At 39.0% G+C, this 17,049-nt stretch overlaps 1 protein-coding gene across 1 annotated transcript; it reads left to right on the top strand.

Annotated features, from left to right (window-relative positions):
• The first annotated feature begins 1,388 nt into the window (after positions 1–1,388).
• On the top strand, positions 1,389–15,087 carry rab24 (RAB24, member RAS oncogene family). The gene is made up of 10 exons (XM_071530226.1): positions 1,389–1,628; positions 2,164–2,402; positions 3,535–3,603; positions 4,312–4,390; positions 7,148–7,215; positions 8,514–8,613; positions 8,978–9,028; positions 9,812–9,860; positions 10,490–10,505; positions 10,594–15,087. Exons 2-10 carry the CDS (start codon positions 2,286–2,288, stop codon positions 10,657–10,659), a joined length of 615 nt encoding a protein of 204 aa, XP_071386327.1. The 5' UTR covers positions 1,389–1,628; positions 2,164–2,285; the 3' UTR covers positions 10,660–15,087.
• Positions 15,088–17,049: the final 1,962 nt, after the last annotated feature.

The raw sequence follows: 17,049 nt of genomic DNA, 5'->3' as shown, positions 1-17,049 counted from the left end.
GTTATATGCAGCATATTATATTCGTTTAATAACTTTAAGGTCTTAATAGCTTTTTCGTTTTTAACATTAGATAAAATGGTGCTATGTTGTTTAAATTAATTAATAAAGTGCAGGAAAGATGGTTTGGCTTCCTGACCATTTTTTCTTATGAATATGGAATTTTCCAAAAAATAATAAATAGTTGTATGATATACAGCATGTTATTTCCAATCTTATCTTGACTAAAATGTAGCATTACATCAAACATATCTATTTCAACGTTCATCTTAAGTTTCTTTTTTAGAAAGTTGGTCACATCAATCCAGAACATTCTTGTACATATACAGTGAAAAAATAGATGGGAAATACTCTTTTTCTAGTCCACAAAAATCACACTTATAATCAATATCCAGTTTGAATCTTTCTAACACATGTTTAACCGGATAAATTCTATGCAATATCTTGAAAGACACTTCCTTAAACTTGTTAATGATACTAGAGCTGCAATGATTAATCAATTAATTGTCAGCTATTAAATTAATCGGTAACTATTTTGATAATCGATTAATCGGTTTGAGTAATTTTTTTAAGAAAAATAAGTCAAAATTCTCTCATTCCAGCTTCTTAAATGTGAATATGTTCTGGTTTCTTTACTCCTCTATGACAGTAAACTGAATATCTTTGGGTTGTGGACAAAACATTTGAGGACGTCATCTTGGGCTTTGGGAAACACTGATCAACATTTTTCACCATTTTCTGACATTTTATAGACCAAACAACTAATCGATTAATCGAGAAAATAATCGACAGATTAATCAACAATGAAAATAATCGTTAGTTGCAGCCCTAATTGATACAGTATTTATCACAAATTTTCCATGCTTTTTCCCACTGTATATCATTAAATAAGGAAGACCAAAAACATTGAGAAGTAAGTAACACAACTAAGTGTATTCCTAATATTTTTGTTAGAGCACTTCTCTTTCAATACATTAGTTTCACCAATATAAATACTTTCCACCCAATCTTCAAAATTAAAAGCCAGGTCTACAGCACCAGAGTTTCTTTGTTTCTTTCTATAAAATACTAACCCAGACAATATTGCAACTTTAAAACGACGTCGCCCCCCCCCCCCCCCCAAAAAAAAAAAAAAAAAAAAAAAAATCATCACATCCGGTGGGTGTTTCATGCAATTCGGTACTTCCTTCTGTTGGAAACGGCCTCTCGTGCTTCTTTGGTTCCCACCCAAACAAAGCACAGTTGGAGGTTTTGTTGAGTAACGTTACAACCGTTAACCAGCTGCCTCTAGCTTAGCTGATCCCCGACCAGCCAGGCTGACTCATGAACTCAGATAGTTGTGTTTCTGTCAGCTAGCAGCAGATGTGCGCTAGAAAAAACGATGTCAGTTGAGGTTTAGGGAGTTCCTCTGCTTTGCTTGGCTGTAATTTCAGCCATTGCGCAACACCGACTATCAAAACAGCAGCCGGTTAGCTCGGCAGGACAGAGATGACAAGGGGATTTGCTATCGCTTTCCCTTTAAAACAGGTTTTGTAGGCACGGATAACACTTACCGACATCCCGCTGTTGCTGCTGCTCGGATTGGGCTCAGATGCGGAGAGAGATTTGTTGAGTCAAGCTAGCTATACCAGGTAAGTTTTTCATATTTTTGTGGTAGCTGAGTTTCCCCAACCCATCTACTACGAGGCTGTGTTGGCTAAATCAGCAGTGCCATGTTTTACCTTGTCAGTTAACTCAGTGAATCGCGTCATTGTGGATGATTCCCACTGAGCAATTTTTTACGTTTATTAGCCGTTTAAAAGACGTTTAAATTGTTCTAGACGTCCAGGCTAAAACGAGGGTTTACAAGTGAAAGGTTTTAGACTGCGTCTTCTGGAATAAATGGCAAAAAATAAAGTATCATCTTGTATTTCTCTGGTGCATATTGTCGATATTTACAGCTGGGTGTGTATTGTTTTAATATGTATGTAATTTAATGATCTAAAACTGGGTGATACACTGGCAAAACGATCCCGAGCTGCACGAGAGCTAAAGCAGAGACGCGACGTTGAAATGACACGTACTGCTCAGTGGGCGATAAAACAGCCAGCACTTTTATTCTATATTATTCTATATTTTTCTATATTCTTACACGGTTGTCTGCTGTGTATCGTGTCTTTCCCGCAGCACATCCAGCGACCCAGCGGCCGCCCGGCTGCCCCTCCCTGTCCCCGGCTGCCCCCCCTCTCCCTCTCCCTGTCCCCCGTCCCCCGTCCCGTCCCGTTCCGGGCCTTTAAACCGGAGTTAGCATGAGTGCGATGCGTGTGGATGCCAAAGTGGTGATGCTGGGGAAGGAGAGTGTGGGGAAGACCAGCCTGGTGGAGAGATACGTCCACCACCGCTTCCTGGTCGGCCCGTACCAGAACGTGAGTGTCAGCTGCCCCGCTTCAGTTTTTCCCCTCACTGCCTGCCTTCCCTCCTTCCTTTGATGTAATGGGACACTGCTGTTATATTTAGCACCAGGGAGGCAGAGGGAAATACAGCCTCTAGTCAGTCAGTGCTCAGGCTTACAACCACCGATTATAAACAATTAGATATGCAGACAAGCATTCATTTATCCCTTCCCCCCCTCTGAAAAGACACTGTCCTGCCTGCTGAAACTTACACCAGTTTGATGTCTGTTATGAATTTAAGTCCTAAAGGCTTCTGTCAGCCTAAAAAGGTTAGTTTTTCGAATGCTTGTAGTCTGAAATGTAAATGTTGAGTTTTCTGACTTTTACATTAAGAGATAAGATCAGATGAACGTTATCGATGCTTCAGGGCAGACTGGGTCTAGAGTAGCAAAGAATAGAGATGTAGGTTGGTGAACAAAAAGTAATAAAAAATTCCCAGTTTCAGTTTCAAGTTTATTTGGCATTCACATAAAAATGAATTAGAATTCTTGATCAGGAGGCTCACGTCATTCAGGAAAAAAACGCATAAGAGACGGGGTAAAAAGGAACGAGGACACACAAGAAGAAAGGCTGGAGAACAAAAAGTAATTAAAAAAAAAAAGCAATAAACAATATCAGTTTCAGTTTCAAGTTTATTTGGCATTCACATAAAAATGAATTAGAATTCTTGATCAGGAGTCTCACGTCATTCAGGGAAAAAATGCATTAGAGACGGGGTAAAAAAGAACAAGGACACACAAGAAGAAAGATTAAAGAAAACCCACTGTCATCACATTTCATTGATAATAAAATGTGCAAAGAAAACAAAATTTCATTGCAGGTTTTACAGACTGTTTTCACACAGCTGTGGTCAGGGAGGAACCTCTGTTATACTCGGCAGTGGATGACATGACTGGCTGAAATCTGATATTTAATAACAGACCGATATCGGCCCGAGATATCAGCACACCGATATCAGTCTAACTCTACTTTGTACCATCTCCATTAGTGCCCATTTAGACTGTGGCTAGTGAAAGCCCGGCTGGATATTAGCCGGAGTCTAGTGGGATTGTAAAGTTTCCATGCAGGAGCGGCTGATGCTCTGCCTTGTTTTCCTTCCTGGCAGACCATCGGAGCCGCTTTTGTTGCCAAACCGATCCAGGTGGGAGACAAAGTGGTGACTCTGGGAATCTGGGTGAGTTGGAGGCGACCGGACCTGAACCTGAACCTGAACCTGAACCCGTCAAACACCATGAGATGACCTGAGTGTGTGGACTAGAGCTAGGGCTGGGCGATTTTTTTATTTGTATTTATTTTATAATTATATGAAACAGAGAAAAACAAACAAATCTTAGTATTTTGCGACACTATAACCAGCAAATGTTTGGTATTTTTACCAACTAGACTACCATATCATATGCAGTGCAGCACCGCATGAAATAATGTTCTTTAATAAACAACCTGAACCTGTCTCTATGTTTTCCAATTCTCTTTATCTCCCTCGATTTGATTTGATTTGGGAAATAGAAAAATAAAAATTAACATTTCATATGTGTTAGACAGTTCCACAAACTGACACCAGAGAGGCCAAATGAGCTTTGAGCTGCAGAGATTTTCACACTGCGGATTATGCCAGACTTGAGTTTGCACCGGTGTCGTAACCAAACATGTAATATCAGATCTGAGGTATCCAGAGATATTTATAACATCAAACATACAATTTAGTTTCAGTTGTTCAATCTGCATTTTACAGGAAGTGTTGTGGTTTCTTTTATGTCTCAATTCTTCTCTCTCTCTCTTCTGTCTTCTTCTCTCCATTTCTCTTTTTCTGTCGGTTTTCTTCTCTGTCTCTGTCTCTCTGTCTCTCTCTCTCTCTCTCTCTCTCTCTCTCTCTCTCTCTCAGGACACAGCTGGATCAGAGCGGTACGAAGCCATGAGCAGAATCTACTACAGAGGAGCGAGGGCAGCCATCGTCTGCTACGGTAAATCAGTCTTGCTCCCTATCGTCCTTCTCATAGCTTTCAGGTGATGTGATGTGACAGACCCTCTGGCGGCCATATTGGAGGTCCTCAGGTCGTCGTGTTTCACAATTAAAAACCTTAAACCGAGACGTCGCACTGGTTTAAACATTGAAATTGAATGTAAACTGGAAAGTTGGTTGTCAGCTCAATGTTTAGCTTCTCTGTGGTGTATGCCGGACTGAAACAGAAGCGACACTCGTATGGTCAGCAGCCCTTCAGAATAAAGGTCCCTCGGCAATATACCAAAAGCTGTGAGAGAGAGACGGGGCATGCATGGTACTTTATGGGTTAAGAAGCTAGTTCTGGGTGACGGTAAAGTTTATATATTTTGTTTAAAACATAACTTGCTTAACCCGTAAAGTACTGCGCACATCCCTTCGCTCTCACAGGTTTTGGTATATTGCCAATGGACTCTTATTCTGAAGGGCTGCATGCGGCAGCGTAGATTCAACGTCACCAGCGACCTGGCATTAGCTTTTGCTCCCAGCTGCCAAAAGCTGTGTTTTGGGAAAAGGAAGGGCTTTAGTGGAACCTTGATGGTAATGTCTTCATCAGTGGTTCTCAACATGTGGTCCAGGAACCACCAGGGGTCCTTGAGAGAGTTCCAGGGGGTCCCCAGCAAATTGGTGAATTGTTAAACTTCACCATTATTTCATTTACAAGAAGTTAACACAATTAGAGAATTAGAGAATGTAGAAGAATGACTATTTTGATCATAGTTTCACTGTTATCTCTCTGCCTACCATACAGATAGTCATGAAATTCTGGACAAAATCGTAACTAATGATACAAATATTTTAAGTTTAAGATTTAAGTTTGAGAGACAAAATTTTATCAAATGGGGGTCCGTGGCCCTAATGTGGACTAAATTAGGGGTCCTTGATATGAAAAAGGTTGAGAATCACTGATCTACATGATACTAAGACCGAGGAGGAAGGGGGGAAGTTTGGAAACCGCACACAAAATGAAGAGCTTCGTAGGTTGTTCTGTATAAAAGTCTTTGGGATGCTAGTAATGGCACATACAAATCAACGCCACCTAGCGTCTCTTTGGGGCTAGGCGTGGTTGCGGGTTTGTGACACTGCTGCAAAGTCCAAAGGCCTAATGACTGTCTATCACTCCTCACTCTTTTGCCGCTGATCACACTTTATTCACACAGTAAGCAGCTAATTATTGCTCTTACTTTGACTAGGAGATAAAATGTTCTGAAACTGTTTTACATGCATGATGGCACAAGAAGGTTCTGGTTTATGTTCCAGTTCTCATGTAACGGTTCATATTGCGGTCTGTGATTTGAATAGATTGTCGTACGCCCGCTCCCTCTGAAGCCGACAGGCGACATGGATCTGTTCCCTCCTTCCTCTCCGTTCCTCTCGTTTAACTTTCCACAATTCATCCGGTGCTGAGACTCAAGGCAGGAAGTCTGGATGGAAGCAAAGATAGTAACTGTCAAAATGAAGGACTCAAGATATGTTGGGTGTATCTGGACAAGGCTTAGGTCGAGTTTAGTAGTGTTTTTATGTCCAGACTACCCTCCAATGCGGTGACTACATGTTTTATTGTTGTCAATATTTGCTATGTGCAAAAAAGCAAGCAAAAAAATAGAGATGTTGAGGTCGGAGAACAAAAAGCAAAAAAGCGATAAACGGTATCGTTTTCAGTTTCAAGATTATTTGCCATTCACATAAAAATGCGTGGGAATTCTTGATCACGAGCCTCGTGTCATTCAGACAAAAAACACAAAAGAGACGTGGTAAAAAGAACAAGGACACATAAGAAGCAAGATAAAAAGAAAACACTGTCATCAAAGTATATGATGTGATATGAAAAAAAACCCCAGTACAATTAAAAACAGAGGGTCACATTGAGGGCGATCTGCAGTTTTCAGACCTGTGAATTTACAGATTTGTAATGAAAAAACTCTGCTCACAGGTGTGATTTTTCTTTTTTCACTTTCTCAAGTCAGCAGCACTCAAGTTCTTTTTATTGCTTTTTTTTCTTCTTGTCTCCCATTTATTTATTTTGCGATGTTCCTGATCACGTTCCTGATTTTGCGTTGTAAGAAATCAAACACATTAAGGCTTGCTTGCTTGGTTTCTGGATGGTTTTCATGTTTTCTCTGTTTCTTCTGGTCCACACTGGGGAATTTTGGCCGTTTAGAAAATAGCTGATGGCATTTCCCACTCTGCATTACTCACACTGTCCTGCTGCATTTTTTTTTAAACATCTTCTCTTTCTATAGATCTTATTGTTCTACTGTTTTCCACCATGTTGTTTCTGTTATCATTTTGTTTTTTTTGTTTTGAGGTGAGATGTTTTTATAAGCAACTTGTTAATTTTTTGTCATCTCATCTGTGCAAATTAGTGATAACACATCCTTTTTTTTTTCTTTTTCTTTTTTTAATCACACTTCATCACCGTACCTGTGATTTGCCACTGTGAAAACCAAACTGAAGTGTGAGAGAACTGAAGAATTGAGAATTGGGAGTTTTCATTGTAATAGTGCTATGTGTTGTCAGCTGTGTCTATCCTCATAGTTTAGTAATGCATTCCTGTCTGTGCAGGAGCCAATCACATGTCCCTCATGCACTGTATGCAAGGCTGTGATCAACTATGCATCTTATGGAAGATATGACAAAAGGCTTTTGTGATATTACAAGTACACACTGTATCAGTAGTCAGTAAATGTGACTGCGGTTGTGTTTCTGTCCTCTGCAGATCTGACAGACAGCAGCAGCTTCCAGAGAGCTCGCTTCTGGGTGAAGGAGCTGCAGAACTGTGAGGAGGTGAGGGAGCCTTTCCCATCTGAATTAGAGGGAAATACCACTAAATATTTTTCAATTTGTGAATGTGACCAACACTCTCTGAAATCAGAAACCAGACAACCAAATGTGACCCAAATGTGTGAGAGAGCTGTCGATGTTGCAGCTCCTCGCTCGTCGATGGAGGTTGAAAAGTCATGGATTACTTCATGCCTCTTTAAAGCCTTTTTAAGTTTTGAAAGACATGACAAACCCCTGACTCATTGTTAGTTATTCTGGGTAAGAGTGTCAGCAGTGTGTGTTAAAGGGGCATTAAGACATAAATAAGAGTCACATTTTCACATTAGAGACTAGCTAATTAGAGCAGAGATCCAACAGAAACGTGTAGTGAACAGCTAATATTTTATATTTTTATATTTATTTTATTTAGCCTTTATTTTACCAAGATTATTACGATTACAAAAAAATCTCTTTTACAAGAGACACCTGGCAAAAAATGCAGTTGGACACAGAATTTTAAGCTAAAGGTTGACTAATAGTTAAGTTTAGGCAACTAAAACAACTTTGGTTAAGGTTCAACGACAGTTATCGCAACTGCAACAACATGGACAGGTGTCTGGCACATCGTACGGTGGCCTGTAGTTGACATAGCCTAAACAATATAGTCACATTAGAGACAAGTAAACTAGCTTATTAGATATACATATATATATATATATATTTTAATTTAGCCTTTATTTCACCAGGAAGTCCCATTAAGATTAAAAGATCTGTCTTACAAGAGAGAGCTGGCCAAAAAAGCAGCAGAAAAACCGTACATAAAAGTTGCAGACAACCAGCATCACCATGCAAACTACTGTAATAATACTGCTTTGTCTTTTGCCTTTATTTTTGGCTTGAGAATGACATGTCTTGCTCACTTGTAGCCCGCAGATATATTATGGTTGTTTTGTGCTCTGGGGCTGTAAAAACCTTATTTAACGCACTTTTCATTTTTGAAAAACATGATAAGTGCTTGATTTAATAGCAAGTTACTCGGGATAAGAGCATCAGCAAAGTGTCATGAACATAAATTCATCTTAAAATGGCATTTTTTCACTTTAACATTTTCCATTTGATGGTTGCTTTTCTCCAAAGTGCCTGAACGCACCACGAGTCCATACAGTTCCAGCATGGCCAGTTCCAGTGGGAATCGAACCCGTTAACCCTTGCAGCATTAGTGCCACGCTCTTGCCTGTTGAACTACACAGGAACTACCTTATGTTGTGTGTTGACTGTGTGTCGTTGACATTGTGTGTTTTTGCCTGTGTTGTGTGTTAAAGCACTGTAAGATCTACCTGTGTGGCACTAAGAGCGACCTGATCGACGGAGACCGGAGCCTGCGGCAGATCGACTACCACGACGCTCAGGACTTCACTGACGGTAAATTCAATTCCCTTCCTTCCTACCGTCCTTCCTACCTTTCTTCCTTCCCTCCCTCCTTCCTACTGACCACTCATTGCTCCTACTGACCTTTTAATTTTTTTTAACCCGTCTCCTCACCTTCATCTACATTTTTCCTTCACGACTGAAGTGGATTTTACAGGTTAAACTAAGAAGGGATTATGGATCTCACCTGAATTCCCTCACTCTATTTCACGGAGAGTCAGGTGTTCCTAATATTTTGTACTTATCTCCCATATCTCCCCCTGTTTGTTTGTTTTTTTTAAGCTGGCAGCACTAAACAGCTGCCTGGGGGAAGTTTCTGACTGACATGAAACCTCACACTTGTGATTTTCATTCACAGAGATCGGCGCGCAGCATTTTGAGACTTCTAGTAAAACAGGAAACAACGTGGGTGAGTCGCACCTTCAGTCATTCACAGACCTGACTGAACACTTCCTCATGGCTGGTTCACAGCTCAGATCACAGCTGGATTTATTTAGTCAGTCAATTCAGGAAGTGGGTTGTCATAAAAATTCTCGGTAACACTTTACAATAAGGGTCACTAAGTTAAGGGTTAGTTAATGCTTAATAAGGGTTAGTTAATGCTTAATAAGCATTAAATAACCCTTAATTAACAGTTAACTAAGGTGTAATTTACTAATGGTGTTCATCTTAACTAAGGTATTAATTTATACATTATTTAATAGTTTATAAAAATCACTGTTAAATAATGTATTAATTAATACCTTAGTTATCATGAACACCATTAGTAAATGATTACCAGACACATTAGTTAACTGTTAATTAAGGGTTAGTTAATGCTTAGTGACCCTTATTGTAAAGTGTTACCAAATTCTCATATTGAAAAACGTTTTGAAACATGTAAATATACAGGATTATAGTGACAGAAGGTAAAGTTTATATTTAGAGGAATTTATCTGCATTTAGTGCCGCTGCCTGAAATGCATCACACTGCAACTCAAGTCAGTGCTGTTACAAAATTTTGCATTTTGGAAATTATCAGCAGGGTTCAATAGCGTCTTTGACCAATCAGATTGCTGGGTTGAAACTAGCCGTTATATATAGCTACTACGTGCAGCGCAGCTCTCATTCAGGTATTAGGAATGTGAATTACAAACCGGTTTTCATCAGGTCAGAGTGTGTGAACTGACTGGTTTGCTCTGCTGCTCGCCAGATGAGCTGTTCCATAAAGTTGCAGAGGATTACAACAACACTGCCTTCCAGTACATACATGACAGGTGAGAGATTTGTGAATCCTGCTTGTAATGTTGTGATAATTATCAGTTAACTACCAGTCAAAAGTTTGGACACATGCATTTTTCTTTATTTTTACTATTTTTCACATTTTAGAATAATAGTAATGACATCAAAACTATGAAATAACACAAATGGAATTCTGCAGCGACCAAAAAAGTGTTAAACAAATCAAAACTATCTTATATTTTAGATTATTTAAAGTAGCTGCCCGTTGACTTGGATGGAAAGGCAAAGGCTTTGGAAAGAAATTCATACATAGGATCAACTTCACTATTTATATTTGTCTAAGAAACTAATTTCAAGCATTTAAGCATAAACCTTTAGATCAAAATGGCTTTAAGAGAATGAGAAACATAGATATATCATCTAGATGTTGTTTTAAATGCAGTTAACAGCCTCAATAGACCAGAATGCAATGCTGCTACAAGACATGTTGAGTTGAGTGAGGGCAATGGCCGCAATCATAGACACGCCCCAATGTTCATGAAGTAGTTGTTTAGCTAATTGTATTTATATTCCCATGTTCTCGCCTTTGATTGAAAACAAGTTCACGCCCGTTCTCTGGGGTTGTCGAAAGGCATTCTGGGAAATGTAGGAAATCACTAACTGAAGTAGAAATAGACGAGAAAGTGGATACACCAGAGGTAAATCTGCTGCTAAATCCTTGAAGCCTAACACTCTTCCTGTGTCTCAGCAGAGGAGACGGGCGTGGACTTGGGCCAGAAGAAGGACTCCTATTTCTACTCCTGTTGCCATAACAACTGAACCTGACAGACAGGAAGGGAAACGCCAGCGGTCACTTTCCCTTCGCCAGAATGAAACCTGGATATTATGCTGGATGGGTTTTTCACGACTCCGCTGTGGATCTGGTATCCAAACCACAGAGGAGGAAAGACACAGTGATAAAAAAAAAATAAAGCAGAACTCTTTGTTTTTTTCCCCCTCTTTGGATATGTTTATTTGTGCCATAAAGAACTGAGGCCTGCAGACTTCACTGAAGAGGATCATGGGAGTTCTCAGCACTGGGTGGAGAGATGCGTCTCGCCACCAGGGATCTTATTTTCAAGGTTTTGGGGTTTTTTTTCCGAAATCTTCAAGGAGTTTTTGAACACAACACTCCCATTCGTTTGTAGTGGAGGGTCGCGTTTTCCTCCTCTTCTCACCCATTTATTTCCTTTGCGTTGTCATCATGGCGTTCCTCAGTTTGCCATTTTTACACTTTCCAGAGCCTGGACCGCCTCATTCACTACATGGCATGGTAACACTTTATTTGGACAGTCCAATGTTGATACTCAACTATCAGGTGATAGAAAGTAGATGTTCAACGAAGTGTCACTTGCTTATTGCATCTCTACAGACTATGTAACCCTAAACCTGATCTTAGTCTAAACCCTAAAGGCCAAGTTACACCTCTGTTGCCGTAGCGACGCCATGCGGTGCGAGTGTTTATCAGGGTTCCTACGCAGGTCTGGAAAGTCTGGAAAAGTATTAAAAATCAATCTGAGCAATTCCAGGTATTGAAGAGTTTGGGAATTTGAAAAAGTCTCTGGAAAAGTATGGAAAATGTTGTGGTTCAGGTCCGATACACACATAATTCTAGCTTTTATGTTGTTGTAGAGCCACTTTGAGTCCACAGTTTTTGTTGATGTGAAGAATAATGTTCAGATAGAGGGACGCTCTTATTACCCAGCCGCTGTCAGCATGCATTATATCAAGTACCGACCAAAATCAAATCCGGTCAAGAACATAGGGTCTGGGAAAAATATGGAATTTTAAAATGGAAACCACGTAGGAACCCTGCCAATCATCTCACATATTCTGATATTTGTCGCTGTGAAGAACAATCTTCATCTATACAGTGATATGACCTAGTTAGCAGGGGCAAGATGTCTATCTGCGTAAATCATATTGAACACCAGACAAAATCTTCAAAACAAATCAAGGTCTGGAAAAAGTATGGAATTTTTTAATTGAAAATGTGTAGGAACCCTGAGTTTACAGTTCTGCACCGAAACACTACAGTAGAAGGCAGCAGCTTTCTTAACACAGAGGTAATAACAGAAGTAGTAGCGTTTACATTCTCTGAAGCTCGTGTTCTGGATAATTCTCACCACAAATTCAGTGACATCCGGTAGTCTCTATAATTCAGAGGTGAGGCGTCGTCCTACAAATCAATATAATTGTGAACCTCCTCAGCTCATTTCTCTTCGATCTGCTTCGTCTTGTCTTCACTATCGGTGGACATCAACCAGATAGCAGGTAGAAGGAAGTGCGAAGCGGGCCGATCACAGCTCTTGTGGTCTTGCATCGCCCCAAAGCTCAGTTACATTTTTGGAGAGGTGTAGCAAACTACGGCAACACCACAAAGACCTACAGCATAGCTTCAGTTAGGGCTGGGCAATATATTGATATTATATCGATATCGTGATATGAGACTAGATATCGTCTTAGATTTTTGATATCGTAATATCGTGATATGGCATAAGTGTCTTTTCCTGGTTTTAAAGGCTGCATTACAGTAAAGTGATGTCATTTTCTGAACTTACCAGACTGTTCTAGCTGTTCTATTATTTGCCTTTACCCACTTAGTCATTATATCTACATTACTGATGATTATTTATCAAAAATCTCATTGTGTAAATATTTTGTGAAAACACCAATAGTGATCCCTACAATATTGTCGCAATATCGATATCGAGGTATTTGGTCAAAAATATTGTGATATTTGATTTTGTTCATATCGCCCAGCCCTACTTACAACTGAACATTTAGCCCACTTGGTAGAAAATACCGAGATATATATCGTGTATCGCCATTCAGCCTAAAAATACCGAGATATGATTTTTGGTCCATATCGCCCAGCCCTAGCTTCAGTATAAATGTATAAATTGGCCTTTAGCCCCGACCCATTTTTACACTTAAACCTGACTCCATCTAACATCAACCCCAACCCTAAGATGAACCCTAAACCCAGACACTAAATATCTATTGACTGCTTTTCACACAATTATCAGTATCACTTGAGTGACACATTATAGTCACTTGATTGGTTGAGTGTCAACATTGGACTATCCAAATAAAGTGTGACCCATGGAATTAAACAAACAACTAAAACTCTATCTTCTCTGCTGGTGAGAAAGATTCAATAAATGCTAGCCGAAATGTGTTTCCATTCCACGGTACTTCGACTTGCAGAGAAAGCAGCCGTTCTGTCGCCGGTTTGTTTTTCCTCAGTAAACGTCTGGTTGGCCTGTAGCTCTCGGTGCTGTGGATCCTTCAGTTGAAATTCACCTCCGACCCGGAGAGCCAAACGGCAGCATAACACCCTGATCAGCGCTCCATGGTCCATTTATCACTCAAATGTTTTTTTATTTCTGGGGGTGAAACCGGGCTATTTTGCCTTCACACCCTCTGGAGGCTGAAAAAGGCGAACGCCAGGACACAACGTCTCAAAAACAAAGAAAGATCCTCAAACTTTATGCTGTCAGCCGTGCTTTATTTAAATTCATGCATATTATAATACTGTTGGAAATTTGGTGTAACGGATTAGTGAAATGGTACCAATGATAATTTTAAGGCCTTTCCATCCACATCGACTTTCTTGACTTTCTAGTGCTGAAACTCTTTTACGCGTTTACGGTGACATCATCGCCGCACTACACATGTATTGTAATGTAACTTGTACATTATGTTTTGGACCATAAGCTTATGATTCTATGTAAAGGTGAATTTCAACCTACACTGCAGTTGTTACCCTACAGGAGGAACATTTCTGTTACCAAATCACATCATGGCCTGAGATGACTGAAAGAAAATCTAACGTATCTTTATTAAACCTCTACATTTTCTATTTTAGTAATTCTAGATGCGTAACATAGGCATGGGAATTAAAGTTTCTCAGGAGATTTTAGAAAAATGCCCAAAACCTGAAAGTTCCTCTTTACGGTGTGAAACGCAACAGCGGAGATTTCACCAACGCAGGAAAGCCTTGGGTGTGAATTTTGCAATATGGCACAAAATGTTGCACAGCTTACGGTACACAAGGCCTTTTGAAGTTCTCATAACTCTATTTACACCCATGTTTAACTTACTGTATGTACAATCTAAGGCTCCAGTTACTAATTTATTGCCTTTTCCGTTGTGCTGCCTGGGAAAACATTGATAAAACATGACAGTAATTCCCTCTATGATGCTGCTTCGATGCGTCCGTGTCAATGTGCCATGTGTCGATAGTTTGATGCACAATATTTTTTTATTCAAGGCTGCTCTTGAAAGACAGTGGTGTAAAATACAAAAAAAAATGTTCTGTAAAATTAAAAAGCTCCTTGGAAGAATGTTTCACAGTTCTGACAGGCCTTGACTCTCATATAGTTATTGATTCATAATTTATGCTTTTTTTTTTGCCCTTGGGGATATGATCGTAGCTTTTTATGCTTTTGATTGGAACAACTGAATAATAAATTGCGATGTATGGCAGTGTCGAATCGTAATATTTAAGTGTATTGCAAATTCACATTGGGAAACCCAATGAGCTTAGGAAGTGAGTTTTTTGTATTCAGTTTGTTTCAAGGTATTTTCAGTGACTTTATTTTCTTCCACTTGCAGATAATTTTGCTGGTTTCAAAGATCTCCACCCCATCTCACTCCATCTATCCTAACTCTAAAATAAGGAAAATATCATAAACCAAATGAAATCAGTTGAAACCAGCGAAACTGTCTGTCACTGCAGCGAGGGAAATCCACTGCAGGTCTCCTGAAACTGAGTCGAAATACAAGTTGAAATCACTTGCTGATCTCATCTGTTTTTGCAGTTAAATTCTCCAGAAACATCCATCTTAACAAGTCATTTAATCTTGTAAAAAACCTTAAAATCTCATTCTCATTAAAACAAGTGGAAACAGAGAGAAAATTTCTTTGTTTTAACGTTTCAAGTTTTCTTTTTCTTGAATTAAGTGACATTTCCTTGAATAAAGCAGATCTCTCCCCTCGAGATGAGATGCAGTGGAAACCAGTGACATCATCTCACCTCTTTTGACATTTTTTTTTTTTTTTGCTAAAGAAAATAAGACAAATAGGTCTGCAAGCAAGTACGGAAGCCCATTAGGACGTGACTTCATACATTTTATTTATGCCGTTTTCCTGTGATAATGAGTTAATCATTTTTGTTTTCTCAATAGTTTTTTAGTTATTATGGAAGCCCATTCCCGCCACTCAATAAAATAAAAAACGACTAAATTCTGACTTTATATTTCAGAATTCTGACTTTATTTCTCAGAATTCTGACTTTATATCTCGGAATTCTGACTTTATTTCTCGGAATTCTGACTTTATATCTCGGAATTCTGACTTAATATCTTGGAATTCTGACTTTATATCTCGGAATTCTGACTTTATATCTCGGAATTCTGACTTTATTTCTCGGAATTCTGACTTTATATTCCGGAATTCTGACTTTATATCTCGGAATTCTGACTTTATTTCTCGGAATTCTGACTTTATATCTCGGAATTCTGACTTAATATCTCGGAATTCTGACTTTATATCTCGGAATTCTGACTTTATATCTCGGAATTCTGACTTTATATCTCGGTATTCTGACTTTTTTTTTCATGATTCTGAGTTTATATCTTGGAATTCAGACTTGTTTTTTCTCATGCAAAAAAGTCAGAATTCAAAGATAAAAAGTCAGAATCGTAAGATATAAAGTCAGAATTCTGAGAAATAAAGTCAGAATTCTGAGATATAAAATCCCTTGCTAATCTTGTCATTTTTTGCAGTCTAATTGCCACCACCACTGCCTCACATGCTGCATGAAAACGTCTTAAGTCATCTTTCAGTCTTGAAATCTTTTTATAACAAGTGAAAAAAACATTGGTATAGTATAGATGGTTTTACTTGTTTCCAGTTCAGTTACAGGAATCCCTGAATCTAGTCAGTGGAAACATGAAATTATTGTTTACTCACCTTGCTGACATTTAGTTTTTTCATGTTTTAAAGTAAAGGTAAAGACTGTTTATTGGGTTTTGGGATTAAATGTCGGGTCAAGATGCCTTTTTTGTGCTGAGCGACAACTTTTCTCAGTTTGTGAATGTATTTCTTCATGTTTACACTCATTTTGACAGTCTAGCTGTTGACTGTTGATTTTCTTTTTTTTTTACTTGATTTGACTGATTTTGTGTGTGTGTTAGCTTAGTAGAGCTTTATTTAATACTAGTCTTCGAGGCTTTGTGAACCAGCTGAGTGATGGGGATGTACCAATGTACTGATGCTACTTTTTCATCGCCGATATTGATTCCTAAACATTTAAATACTGAGTGATAATTCTTTTTAAACCTTTTCTTATCCAGGGAGAGTTTACTGGACAACGCCCTGCTTCACATTCATACTGGAGAAATTGAACTGTATATCATCAACATCTTTTACTGAACAACATAGACTTGAACCATTAGTTTAGCCTTCTTGGACAAAAATGTTGTTTTGTTGTTCAGCGTACCGCTAAATCCACACAGCTTGGTGTCAGATTTTAGTAAAGGTGTCCGTTTTCTATCGGTTTCTGTTTTTTATCGGTACATCCCGACGTCTCGGAGAGGATAAATGACGTCTAGAGCAGTGGTTCTCAACCCCAGGGAGTCGCAAGATCATTTTTAGGGGTCCCGAGATTATATATGTGATTAAAAAAACACATTTCTACGATATAAATGTATTAATTTGTTATAATGTCTGATTTCTCTCTAATTTTTGAGAGTTTTCAGCCTTCTGTTAATCAAATGAAATGGGAAAAGGGAAAATCATTCTTTGGTTGAACTGTTCATCACCATACACAGTAGGGATGGGACGATATATCGAAATTAAATATATTGCAATACAAACAGTAGGCATCACTTCGTTTTAAGGGTTCATGAGCCCAAAAGCTGGAGAACCACTGCTGTAGAGTCTTGGCAGCCGATACTGACTTGAATGTCAATCACATATCCATCATTTGCTGTTCATAAACTGCTTCTTTCAAGTGTATGTAAACATATGCTTGTTGTTGTCAACGCATATAGACACAAATGTACAGACAGACATCCTCCTGGAGCGGGTGTGTTGTATAAAGAGAATTCCTCTGCTTGGTTTTCATGAATGGTTTACAGGACGGTGCAGTCAGAGAGGGCA

The sequence above is a fragment of the Centroberyx affinis genome, unplaced genomic scaffold (genome assembly GCF_046629955.1).
Source record: "Centroberyx affinis isolate AG114_WGS23_722 - 3 ecotype Tasmania unplaced genomic scaffold, CSIRO-AGI_Caff_v1 ptg001904l_1, whole genome shotgun sequence".
NCBI lineage: Eukaryota > Metazoa > Chordata > Actinopteri > Beryciformes > Berycidae > Centroberyx > Centroberyx affinis.
Note: the sequence above shows the minus strand (reverse complement) of the source record. Positions and strands in the feature narration are given on the sequence as shown.